Source organism: Lottia gigantea (genome assembly GCF_000327385.1).
Source record: "Lottia gigantea unplaced genomic scaffold LOTGIsca_214, whole genome shotgun sequence".
NCBI classification, from domain to species: Eukaryota; Metazoa; Mollusca; class Gastropoda; family Lottiidae; genus Lottia; species Lottia gigantea.
This window is the reverse complement of record NW_008708498.1, coordinates 1-12,592: the sequence shown is the minus strand read 5'-3', so window position 1 is coordinate 12,592 and position 12,592 is coordinate 1. Positions and strand designations below refer to the sequence as shown.

General features: G+C 30.8%; 1 protein-coding gene across 1 annotated transcript; it reads right to left on the bottom strand.

Moving 5' to 3' along the window:
* Nucleotides 1-5,792: 5,792 nt before the first annotated feature.
* Nucleotides 5,793-12,553, bottom strand: LOTGIDRAFT_143759 (hypothetical protein; the record flags this gene model as incomplete). The annotated part of the gene is made up of 6 exons (XM_009054363.1): nt 5,793-5,925; nt 6,237-6,412; nt 6,508-6,658; nt 9,372-9,467; nt 11,315-11,540; nt 12,298-12,553. 6 exons carry the CDS (start codon nt 12,551-12,553, stop codon nt 5,793-5,795), a joined length of 1,038 nt encoding a protein of 345 aa, XP_009052611.1.
* Nucleotides 12,554-12,592: the final 39 nt, after the last annotated feature.

The window sequence follows — 12,592 nt, the reverse complement described above, 5'->3', positions numbered from 1 at the left end:
GTTNTAATTTATTTAGTTTAGGATGGAATCGATTCATTCTTCTGTTGTTTACTTCATTTCTTCGGTTTGGTCTGAAAATATACATACAGACACCTGATGCCACTTTCCACTATGAAATACTTACTCACTTACAATTGATATACTTCCTCATATGAAAAGTTTATTAACTGCTGGTAACTTTAAGAAAGCAAATCCTGTTACAGCCTGCAGCAAATGAAACCCTTTTTTATTGTCTCATCTGAAAGACTACACGTGTTTTCCATGTCAGCAACTCTGATCTGCACCATTAACAGGGGGAGTAAGAAATCCTGAAAGCTAGAATAATGTATGACCTGTTAGAGACACTGTCTTCACATACACAATCTTCATCTTCTGTCTTCTGACCAAAACCATGAAATATAGAATCTGTAAGTAAAATATCCTGCTCTGTTCCAAACTCATCAAGATCTGGTTTCTCAGTTTTCAGATGTCTCCTTATTACCTGAAGATACAGTAAATATTCTATAGAAATATTAAAACAGTGAATATTCTATAGAAATATTAAAACAGTGAATATTCTATAGAAATATTAAAACAGTGAATATTCTATAGAAATATTAAAACAGTGAATATTCTATAGAAATATTAAAACAGTGAATATTCTATAGAAATATTAAAACAGTGAATATACTATAGAAATATTAAAACAGTGAATATTCTATAGAAATATTAAAACAGTGAATATTCTATAGAAATATTAAAACAGTGAATATTCTATAGAAATATTAAAACAGTGAATATTCTATAGAAATATTAAAACAGTGAATATTCTATAGAAATATTAAAACAGTGAATATTCTATAGAAATATTAAAACAGTGAATATTCTATAGAAATATTAAAACAGTGAATATTCTATAGAAATATTAAAACAGTGAATATTCTATAGAAATATTAAAACAGTGAATATTCTATAGTAATATTAAAACAGTGAATATTCTATAGAAATATTAAAACAGTGAATATTCTATAGAAATATTAAAACAGTGAATATTCTATAGAAATACTAAAACAGTGAATATTCTATAGAAATATTAAAACAGTGAATATTCTATAGAAATATTAAAACAGTGAATATTCTATAGTAATATTAAAACAGTGAATATTCTATAGAAACATTAAAACAGTGAATATTCTATAGAAATATTAAAACAGTGAATATTCTATAGAAATATTAAAACAGTGAATATTCTATAGAAATATGAAAACAGTGAATATTCTACAGAAATATGAAAACAGTGAATATTCTATAGAAATATTAAAACAGTGAATACTCTATAGAAATATAAAAACAGTGAATATTCTATAGAAATATTAAAACAGTGAATATTCTATAGAAATATTAAAACAGTAACCTAAAAATCATGTTGTTACTCAGAGTTTGACGCTATGGGATCTTCAGTCAACTGACCTATTTTCAGCCTATGTCCCTACTGAAGAGTTTCACGCTATGGGATCTTCAGTCAACTGACCTATTTTCAGCCTATGTCCCTACTGAAGAGTTTCACGCTATGGGATCTTCAGACATCTGACCTATTTTCAGCCTATGTCCCTACTGAAGAGTTTCACGCTATGGGATCTTCAGTCAACTGACCTATTTTCAGCCTATGTCCCTACTGAAGAGTTTGACGCTATGCTATCTTCAGACAACTGACCTATTTTCAGCCTATGTCCCTACTGAAGAGTTTGACGCTATGCTATCTTCAGTCAACTGACCTATTTTCAGCCTATGTCCCTACTGAAGAGTTTGACGCTATGCTATCTTCAGTCAACTGACCTATTTTCAGCCTGCATCCCTACTGAAGAGTTTGACGCTATGCTATCTTCAGTCAACTGACCTATTTTCAGCCTATGTCCCTACTGAAGAGTTTGACGCTATGCTATCTTCAGTCAACTGACCTATTTTCAGCCTATGTCCCTACTGAAGAGTTTCACGCTATGGGATCTTCAGTCAACTGACCTATTTTCAGCCTGCATCCCTACTGAAGAGTTTGACGCTATGCTATCTTCAGTCAACTGACCTATTTTCAGCCTATGTCCCTACTGAAGAGTTTGACGCTATGCTATCTTCAGTCAACTGACCTATTTTCAGCCTATGTCCCTACTGAAGAGTTTGACGCTATGCTATCTTCAGTCAACTGACCTATTTTCAGCCTATGTCCCTACTGAAGAGTTTGACGCTATGCTATCTTCAGTCAACTGACCTATTTTCAGCCTATGTCCCTACTGAAGAGTTTGACGCTATGCTATCTTCAGTCAACTGACCTATATAATTCAGCTTGCATCTCAACTGAAATAGAACTTATTCTCATGTCTACAATTCCAGACAAGTCTGTTATTATTATTTTTCAGTTTAAGGTGCTTTACAATAGTTTGGTGCTGGTATAACCTGAAACTTCCTCTACATGTTGACATACAGTTTCATTTTACACTCCAAACCACAAAAACCAACAGAAAGAGAAACACAATAAAACTATTATTTCACCACCTACTCTTAAATCTTCTAAAGCTTTGCGTAATTCCTTGATTAATCCGTCTATCTCCATTTTATGTTCGTTCCATGCTGTCTCATCTTCATACAGTTCATCATCACACTGAATGGTTTGATTGGTTAAAATTCTACATCGTCTTTCAAACAAATCTACAAATAAGACATATAAAATAATAATAAAATAAAATGAATTGAGCCCTACTTTTATACACCATGTGGGCTAAAATGGGTAATGCCATGCAGTGTGCAATGAGGGAAATTAGCCTGCTATTTTCCATAGCACACAGGGCCTGAGTTAAATCTACAAGAAGAAACTAAGTTTTTACTGGATTGTTTCATTGGCTTTCTATATCATATCAGAATTTCAAATTACTCATAACTGTTAAAATGATTGTAAAGAAGTTTTCTAAATTTTGTATGTATATCAGAGACACTGATAGCATCAATTTACATCATTACAATTTTCAATCAGATGTCTGTGGTTCTTGTTAAAGTGATTGTAAAGAGGTTTTCTAAATTTTGTATATATATCAGAGACACTGATAGTATCAATTTACATCATTCTAATTTTATATCAGATGTCTGTGGTTCCACTATTACTAAGTGTTTTATGATATCACTATTATAAATACTGTTATTGATATAAAAGAGATAGTATATTATAGACTTACCAAGAGAAGTATCTCTTTCCCGGGAACTTTTTATATTTATCCCTGAATTACCATAAGCTAGATTTTGAATTGTTGAACGTTTATTTCGTGTATTTTTTATAAATCTTGGTCGAAAATCTGAAAGCAAGACATTACATAAAATGATCATTATTCATGTCCTACTATGGTTATACTATATTTGTAATTCCACATTTGTGCTATTATTTCTTGGCATCAGTTTTTACTTTTTACTCGAATCTGGAGCCGTCACAGGTTAGATCATACGGGATGACAGTATAATATAATGACAGGCTTTGATTGGGTACAAATACTACCATTGGGACAGACCATTAGTAGAAATCTATCTAGACTGGAATGTAGATTGAAAATATCAGAAAATAATAAAGAAATGAACTTGTGATCTAATTTGAATTATATTAGGTTGAAGTTGGCAGGAAACTAGAGATATGAGCTGGTCAAAATTATCCCACAAACCTTTCTGTTTTACAAATTTATGTAGAAATTCTCTCTGTTTCTTTCTTTCTCTTTTCATAGCTTTCTGTTTACCAGGAGGACAAACACAATGTCTGGGTTGATCAGCTGGTAATCGACACCTCTTCTTATACCATTTATCATTTTCTTTTACACAGTAATATCTCTGTTATAATAAATACAGTCAAAATATCATTCAATATTGTTTACAGTCAAATATCGTTTACAGTTGACAGAGTGAAATATAGTTTACAGTGAAATATTGTTTCCAGTGAAATATAGTTGACAGTGAAATATTGTTTACAGTGAAATATCGTTTACAGTGAAATATTGTTTACAGTCAAATATTGTTTACAGTCAAATATTGTTTACAGTCAAATATTGTTAACAGTTGACACAGTGAAATATAGTTGACAGTGAAATATAGTTGACAGTGAAATATTGTTGACAGTGAAATATAGTTCACAGTAAAATATAGTTCACAGTAAAATGTTGTTGACAGTGAAATATTATTTACAGTGAAATATCGTTTACAGTGAAATATTGTTTACAGTGAAATATAGTTGACAAGGAAATATTGTTTACAGTGAAATATTGTTTAAAGTGAAATATGGTTGACAGTTGACAAAGTCTAAATATCGTTTACAGTTGACACAGTGAAATATTGTTTCCAGTGAAATATTGTTTCCAGTGAAATATAGTTGACAGTGAAATATTGTTTACAGTCAAATATTGTTTACAGTCAAATATTGTTTACAGTCAAATATTGTTAACAGTTGACACAGTGAAATATAGTTGACAGTGAAATATAGTTGACAGTAAAATATAGTTGACAGTAAAATTTTGTTGACAGTGAAGTATTATTTACAGTGAAATATCGTTTACAGTGAAATATTGTTTACAGTGAAATATAGTTGACAAGGAAATATTGTTTACAGTGAAATATTGTTTACAGTGAAATATTGTTTAAAGTGAAATATAGTTGACAGTTGACAAAGTGAATATTGTTTAAAGTGAAATATAGTTGACAGTGAAATATTGTTGACAATGAAATATTGTTTACAGTGAAATATAGTTGACAGTAAAATGTTGTTTACAGTAAAATGTTGTTTACAGTAAAATGTTGTTGACAGTGAAATATGTGAAATATTGTTGACTGTGAAATATTGTTTACAGTAAAATATAGTTGACAGTGAAATATAGTTTACAGTGAAATATTGTTTACAGTGAAATATAGTTGACAGTGAAATATTGTTGACAGTGAAATATTGTTTACAGTAAAATGTTGTTGACAGTGAAATATGTGAAATATTGTTGACAGTGAAATATTGTTGACAATGAAATATTGTTGACAATGAAATATTATGTTTACCTGTTTACGTTTACAAGGGGCTTGACGATCAGGACGAGCACAGATTCTACTGAGTCTGATTTGTTTGGGTGTTCTAGAAATAGCTATAGCATCACCACGATATTTACCAAGTAAACTTTTTGTCAATTTACTGAAATAACAATAGTTGAAAATAGAATGCTTTCAGTTTAGTTAATTCTAACTCTCTCCTTTTTGTGGCAGTGGAATAGCTCAGTTGGTAGCCAGTATTGTCTACTAGGTTATTAGGTGCTACAGGTTCAAATCCTCCACAAGGTAAGAAGAAGTCTGATGCCTGTGACTGTGTCAGCTCTCATCCCCTAATACTACTCCTCTCTAGAATCTTACAGAAGTTTTAAAACCAATTTACTCACCCTCTTTCTAGTAAAATAGTATCTCTCCATTCATCATGTAGGTCTACAAAATAATTACCTTCATCATCGTTTTGGAAACTAACAAATATAAAAAAAATAGAAAATTGTCATTATATCATTGCTCTAATGAAAACCCCCAACACATTGCAGTTTGCAATGAGGGAAAATCATCAGTGCTGTCTGGTATTCATTTAATAGTCCTTTGCCAGGTTTATACACTTTACCCAGCGATTCTGATAGCTTCCAGTTGAAATGATATCATCATAAATAGGAATATAGCCAATGGATAGTTCATTATACATATTGGGAAAATAGTCTGTTTCATGGTTACAGATCGGGATCTACACCAACACAGCATAAATTATCAAAGGACTGTACTCACCTGTTTTTAGTTACACCCTGTTTTAATAAAGGGAGAAATGAACGTCCATCCATATGTTTAGGAACAGGGATATTAGCCATGTCTAAAATGGTGGGAGCAAAATCTATATTAGCTACAATGTTAGATATTCTGAAAAGATAAAAATAGAATCAACAGACCCTGATAAAACAATTGGTGTGGCCTAATCTGGGAATGACATTATTTTGTTGAGATTTGGTGAAGGTGCAGATGGTGAAGGTACAGCTGGTGAAGGTACAGCTGGTGAAGGTACAGCTTGTGAAGGTACAGCTGGTGACTGGTGAAGGTACAGCTGGTGAAGGTACAGCTAAAAGAAAGGCAATGGAATTAAAATTAGAAGACAATTGACTTTATGTTTTCTGCTATTGTTTGTCTGTATTATAATCGTACAAGTTTTTTATGTAATAAAAGCTGATACTTACACCACCTTGTTTTTAATGTTAGGACCACGAACTAACAGTGGAATATTAACATCAAATTCATAGGGCATGGCCTTGCCTTTCACTAACCCAAACTGTCCTAGATGATAACCATGATCAGAGGTATAGATAGTATAGGTATTATCAAACTCTCCTAGTGTTTTTAACTCCTCATGAACCTATAATATTAATATAGGTTATTAAGTATGTATCCAGAATTAGAAATTATAAATTATAATAATAGAATATTGAGTAGTATAGTATATAGTCCTACCTTCTGAACCAGATCATCTACTGACTGTAATGTTTGAAGTCGTCTTCTCTGTAATAAATCTGTAAATTTCTGATGTATAGGTAACATTCTACCTGTATTATTTAATAACCACTGTTTATCTGGATTGGGAGCGAAATTCCAACTAGGAGTCCTGTAATACATAGTAACATTTCATTATTTAATAACCACTGTTTATCTGGATTGGGAGCGAAATTCCAACTAGGAGTCCTGTAATATATAGTAACATTTCATTATTTAATAACCACTGTTTATCTGGATTGGGAGTGAAATTCCAACTAGGAGTCCTGTAATACATAGTAACATTTCATTATTTAATAACCACTGTTTATCTGGATTGGGAGTGAAATTCCAACTAGGAGTCCTGTAATACATAGTAACATTTCATTATTTAATAACCACTGTTTATCTGGATTGGGAGCGAAATTCCAACTAGGAGTCCTGTAATATATAGTAACATTTCATTATTTAATAACCACTGTTTATCTGGATTGGGAGTGAAATTCCAACTAGGAGTTCTGTAATATATAGTAACATTTCATTATTTAATAACCACTGTTTATCTGGATTGGGAGTGAAATTCCAACTAGGAGTCCTGTAATACATAGTAACATTTCATTATTTAATAACCACTGTTTATCTGGATTGGGAGTGAAATTCCAACTAGGAGTTCTGTAATACATAGTAACATTTCATTATTTAATAACCACTGTTTATCTGGATTTGGAGCGAAATTCCAACTAGGAGTTCTGTAATACATAGTAACATTTCATTATTTAATAACCACTGTTTATCTGGATTGGGAGTGAAATTCCAACTAGGAGTCCTGTAATACATAGTAACATTTCATTATTTAATAACCACTGTTTACCTGGATTGGGAGTGAAATTCCAACTAGGAGTCCTGTAATATATAGTAACATTTCATTATTTAATAACCACTGTTTATCTGGATTGGGAGTGAAATTCCAACTAGGAGTTCTGTAATATATAGTAACATTTCATTATTTAATAACCACTGTTTATCTGGATTGGGAGTGAAATTCCAACTAGGAGTCCTGTAATATATAGTAACATTTCATTATTTAATAACCACTGTTTATCTGGATTGGGAGTGAAATTCCAACTAGGAGTTCTGTAATAAACATTTCATTATTTAATAACCACTGTTTAACTGGATTGGGAGTGAAATTCCAACTAGGAGTCCTGTAATACATAGTAACATTTCATTATTTAATAACCACTGTTTATCTGGATTGGGAGTGAAATTCCAACTAGGAGTCCTGTAATACATAGTAACATTTCATTATTTAATAACCACTGTTTATCTGGATTGGGAGTGAAATTCCAACTAGGAGTTCTGTAATATATAGTAACATTTCATTATTTAATAACCACTGTTTAACTGGATTGGGAGTGAAATTCCAACTAGGAGTTCTGTAATATATAGTAACATTTCATTATTTAATAACCACTGTTTAACTGGATTGGGAGTGAATTTCCAACTAGGAGTCCTGTAATATATAGTAACATTTCATTATTTAATAACCACTGTTTATCTGGATTGGGAGTGAAATTCCAACTAGGAGTTCTGTAATATATAGTAACATTTCATTATTTAATAACCACTGTTTAACTGGATTGGGAGTGAATTTCCAATTAGGAGTTCTGTAGTATAATTCATTTCAAGCCAAACATCAGGTTAAAACAGAAAATAGAGTAAATATTGTTAGGGTACAAGGGGAACGAAACTACGTATAGTTTTTACAATGAAATAACACGAACATAGTTCACAACCATTTTAAATCACTATCTTGACTTAATACCTAGAAGTTTTTATAAAGGCAAAAAATATTTCAACAAAACCTTCAAATCACATTTAAAGATTTAGAAATGGCTTTGATTGTGATTTCAAGGCTTTGTTTAATTATTAGGCTTTTTGAAGAAATTGCATTAAATGTCCTTATCAATACAAGTACAACCTGTCACTTTACATCCTCAATCAGACATGACTGGTAAATACAGCTGTATCAGAAGCCCTGCCAGGTCATGAAATATCAATTTTTAATTTATTAGTATTTTTTCATGGTTTTAAGGAAATTATTTGTAAAAGATAGTAGACCACAGCCATATACGCCCACCACGGCATGCGGATGGTAAATATTCAAGATTTTGGGGCAAGGACAATAACTCTGCTTCTAAGAGTCGAAAATAGCTCAAATTCGAACTTGATCTTTGTTTTTTTTTGAATATGTATACACATATCGAATTTCATTTGATTCCATCAAAAAATCTAGTTTTTAGAGCGTTTACAAGCAAATGTTGATGGACGGACGGACGGACAGACAGACAATATATGTTTACATTGAGAGAGATGTGGGCGTATAAAAATGAAATAAAAAAGTTTTGATTAGGAAATGACAATCAAAGTTTTGTTTTTTTTTAAATCATTTTATTTCAAACTGTTTTCCTACTTACAGTAAAAACATCATAAAAAATATATTTTTGTTATTATTACATTTAATTACAAGTTATATAAGAAGGTTTGGTTAAAAACTTGTACCAAAAAATTGTACCCACCTGTAGCTAAATGTCTAGATAGAAAGAGGGGCAGTCGATTGGTAAGTTCTGCACATTCAGGATTTATAGAATGAAAAGAACATTCAATAAAACAAGTTCAGAACTCAGTAGGTGAAAACAACATACAAAATAGTGCAGAAAGAAATACATGGGAACATTTTGAATTTGACATATTAGAACAGAATTAACAGAATTGAAAGAGACAGAACCTGTTGAGAACTCTCTAATCAAGCGCCACCTATATCAGCCGAATTGAACTTTACTTACCTGTGATCCCGATTATTTTCAAACATATGTTGATATTGGGGGGCTGCATCTTCTGGCCCGTGGGGGGCAGGGACACTCAATACCATCAATATAGGTCTAAAATATATTATATACATTAGTAGGCATATTTACACAGAAATTAAATAGATACAACCTCTTAGAATGGACATAAAATTTATAATCTCAAACTTGGTCAATAAGAGTATATATTTATCAGTTAGACTTACCAGGTGTCATAACTAAACAATAGAATCTCTATATAACATGATATATCTATTAAACTAAATAATTATTGAAATACACTTCTAAACATTTTTCAAAATTACTTAGTTTAATGAATTATTACTTAGTTTAATGTATTATTACTTAGTTTAATGAATTATTACTTAGTTTAATGAATTATTACTTAGTTTAATGAATTATTACTTAGTTTAATGAATTATTACTTAGTGTAATGAATTATTACTTAGTGTAATGAATTATTACTTAGTTTAATGAATTATTACTTAGTTTAATGAATTATTACTTAGTTTAATGAATTATTACTTAGTTTAATGAATTATTACTTAGTTTAATGAATTATTACTTAGTGTAATGAATTATTACTTAGTGTAATGAATTATTACTTAGTTTAATGAATTATTACTTAGTGTAATGAATTATTACTTAGTTTAATAAATTATTACTTAGTTTAATGAATTATTACTTAGTTTAATGAATTATTACTTAGTGTAAAGAATTATTACTTAGTTTAATGAATTATTACTTAGTTTAATGAATTATTACTTAGTTTAATGAATTATAACTTAGTTTTATAGATTTATTATTTGAATGACTACCTTTCTGACCAGAGCTGTGGCTCAGTGAGTTAGAATATTTGATTTTTTCAGGGTTCAATCCCGGCATTGGTCGAGATAATATTTTAACCAGGTTTCCCCCTGTCAGTGATACAGATAAGAGGTTCTGACATGGAAAAAGCTTCTAGTTTTTCGGATGGGACAATAAACCGAGGCCCTGTGTGCTACGGGCTGTGCACATTAAAGATCCCTCGACAGTTGGAAATCGACAAAGAGCAGACTAATGCTGCTGTCTTGGAAAAATTTCCCTCATTGCACAATGCATGGCGTTGCCCACCTTCATTAGCCCACATGGTGTAGAAAAGTAGGATGTAAAACTCCATTCATTTCATTTTAAACATTATGCAGGTATTATCTTTCTCCAATCCTAGTAACACAAAACTAATTATATTCTATATCATTAATATTAGAATTCATTTTCTCACTGTTGAGTGTGTATTTTATGACGTCAAAAAGGCCACCTTGACATTTTTAAAACCCCCTTCTCCAATCTCACTAACTCTATATTCTATATCATTAATATCAGAATTCATTTTCTCACTGTTGAGCGTGTATTTTATGACGTCAAAAAGGCCACCTTGACATTTTTAAAACCCCCTTCTCCAATCTCACTAACTCTATATTCTATATCATTAATATTAGAATTCATTTTCTCACTGTTGAGCGTGTATTTTATGACGTCAAAAAGGCCACCTTGACATTTTTAAAACCCCCTTCTCCAATCTCACTAACTCTATATTCTATATCATTAATATTAGAATTCATTTTCTCACTGTTGAGCGTATATTTTATGACGTCAAAAAGGCCACCTTGACATTTTTAAAACCCCCCCTTCTCCATCCTCACTAATTGATAATTAATCATATTTGACATCATTAATATCAGAATTGATTAAGCTATTTAATGATACTTTTAGATGAATTTTACCTTCTCATATTTCAGAGAAAGGTCAGTTTTAGATCAGGTGTGACGTCACATAACATTAATGACGGCTATTTATTCATATGACCTTGACATTTTATCAATGGATGAGGTAATGGATATAAAAACGAAGCGTGAATACTGAATAAGGTTTAAAATACTTACTTAGAAGGATGAAGTTTACGACTCTGTTTTAAAAAGGTAACTGTATCATTGGTTATGACGTCTGTTAAATAATCTTTATAATAATTATCATAATGACGACTGATATGACCGTTAAAATTTAACGAATAATTATAAAACTTGGAGTTTCGTACCAACCCCACCCACTCACTCCATCCTGGTGGCACATAGGTTCCATTATATTCATTTAAATATTTACCAAAATAAGCTGAAATAAGACAAATTAACGTATTTACCAAAATACACTGAAATAAGACAAATTAACATATTTACCAAAATACGCTGCAATAAGACAAATTAACATATTTATCAAAATACGCTGAAATAAGACAAATTAACATATTTACCAAAATACGCTGAAATAAGACAAATTAACATATTTACCAAAATATGCTGAAATAAGACAAATTAAGATATTTACCAAAATACGCTGAAATAAGACAAATTAACATATTTACCAAAATACACTGAAATAAGACAAATTAACATATTTACCAAAATACGCTGCAATAAGACAAATTAACATATTTACCAAAATACACTGAAATAAGACAAATTAACATATTTACCAAAATACGCTGAAATAAGACAAATTAACATATTTACCAAAATACGCTGCAATAAGACAAATTAACATATTTATCAAAATACGCTGAAATAAGACAAATTAACATATTTACCAAAATACGCTGAAATAAGACAAATTAACATATTTACCAAAATACGCTGAAATAAGACAAATTAACATATTTACCAAAATACACTGAAATAAGACAAATTTACATATTTACCAAAATACACTGAAATAAGACAAATTTAAATAAAGCAAGTACTAACATCCAAACATTGGTAACAGCTAATAAAGTTTTCACATGAGGAAGTTTATCAATTATAAGTGAGTTAGTATTTCATAATGAAAAGTGGTATCAGGTGTCTAGAAAATAATAAAATCTGATATGACATACCTGTATTATAACCTACGTCTTGTAGATATTTACCGAAGGTTCTAGGTTCATGTACGTGTTGCCACTGTGGTCCTGAACAGTTTTGATTGTTGGTATATGTGTTATGATTGTGTGTATATAGCCCTGTCAGGATGGAACTTCTAGCAGGACAACACATGGGAGTGGTACTGAATGCATGACGGAATGTAGCACCTTGTTCTCCCATTATTTTCTGGGTTTTAGGCATGGCTTTCATAGAACCTGAAAAATATGTCATGGTCACTAAATTAATTGACTATTGATATAGTTGTTGATG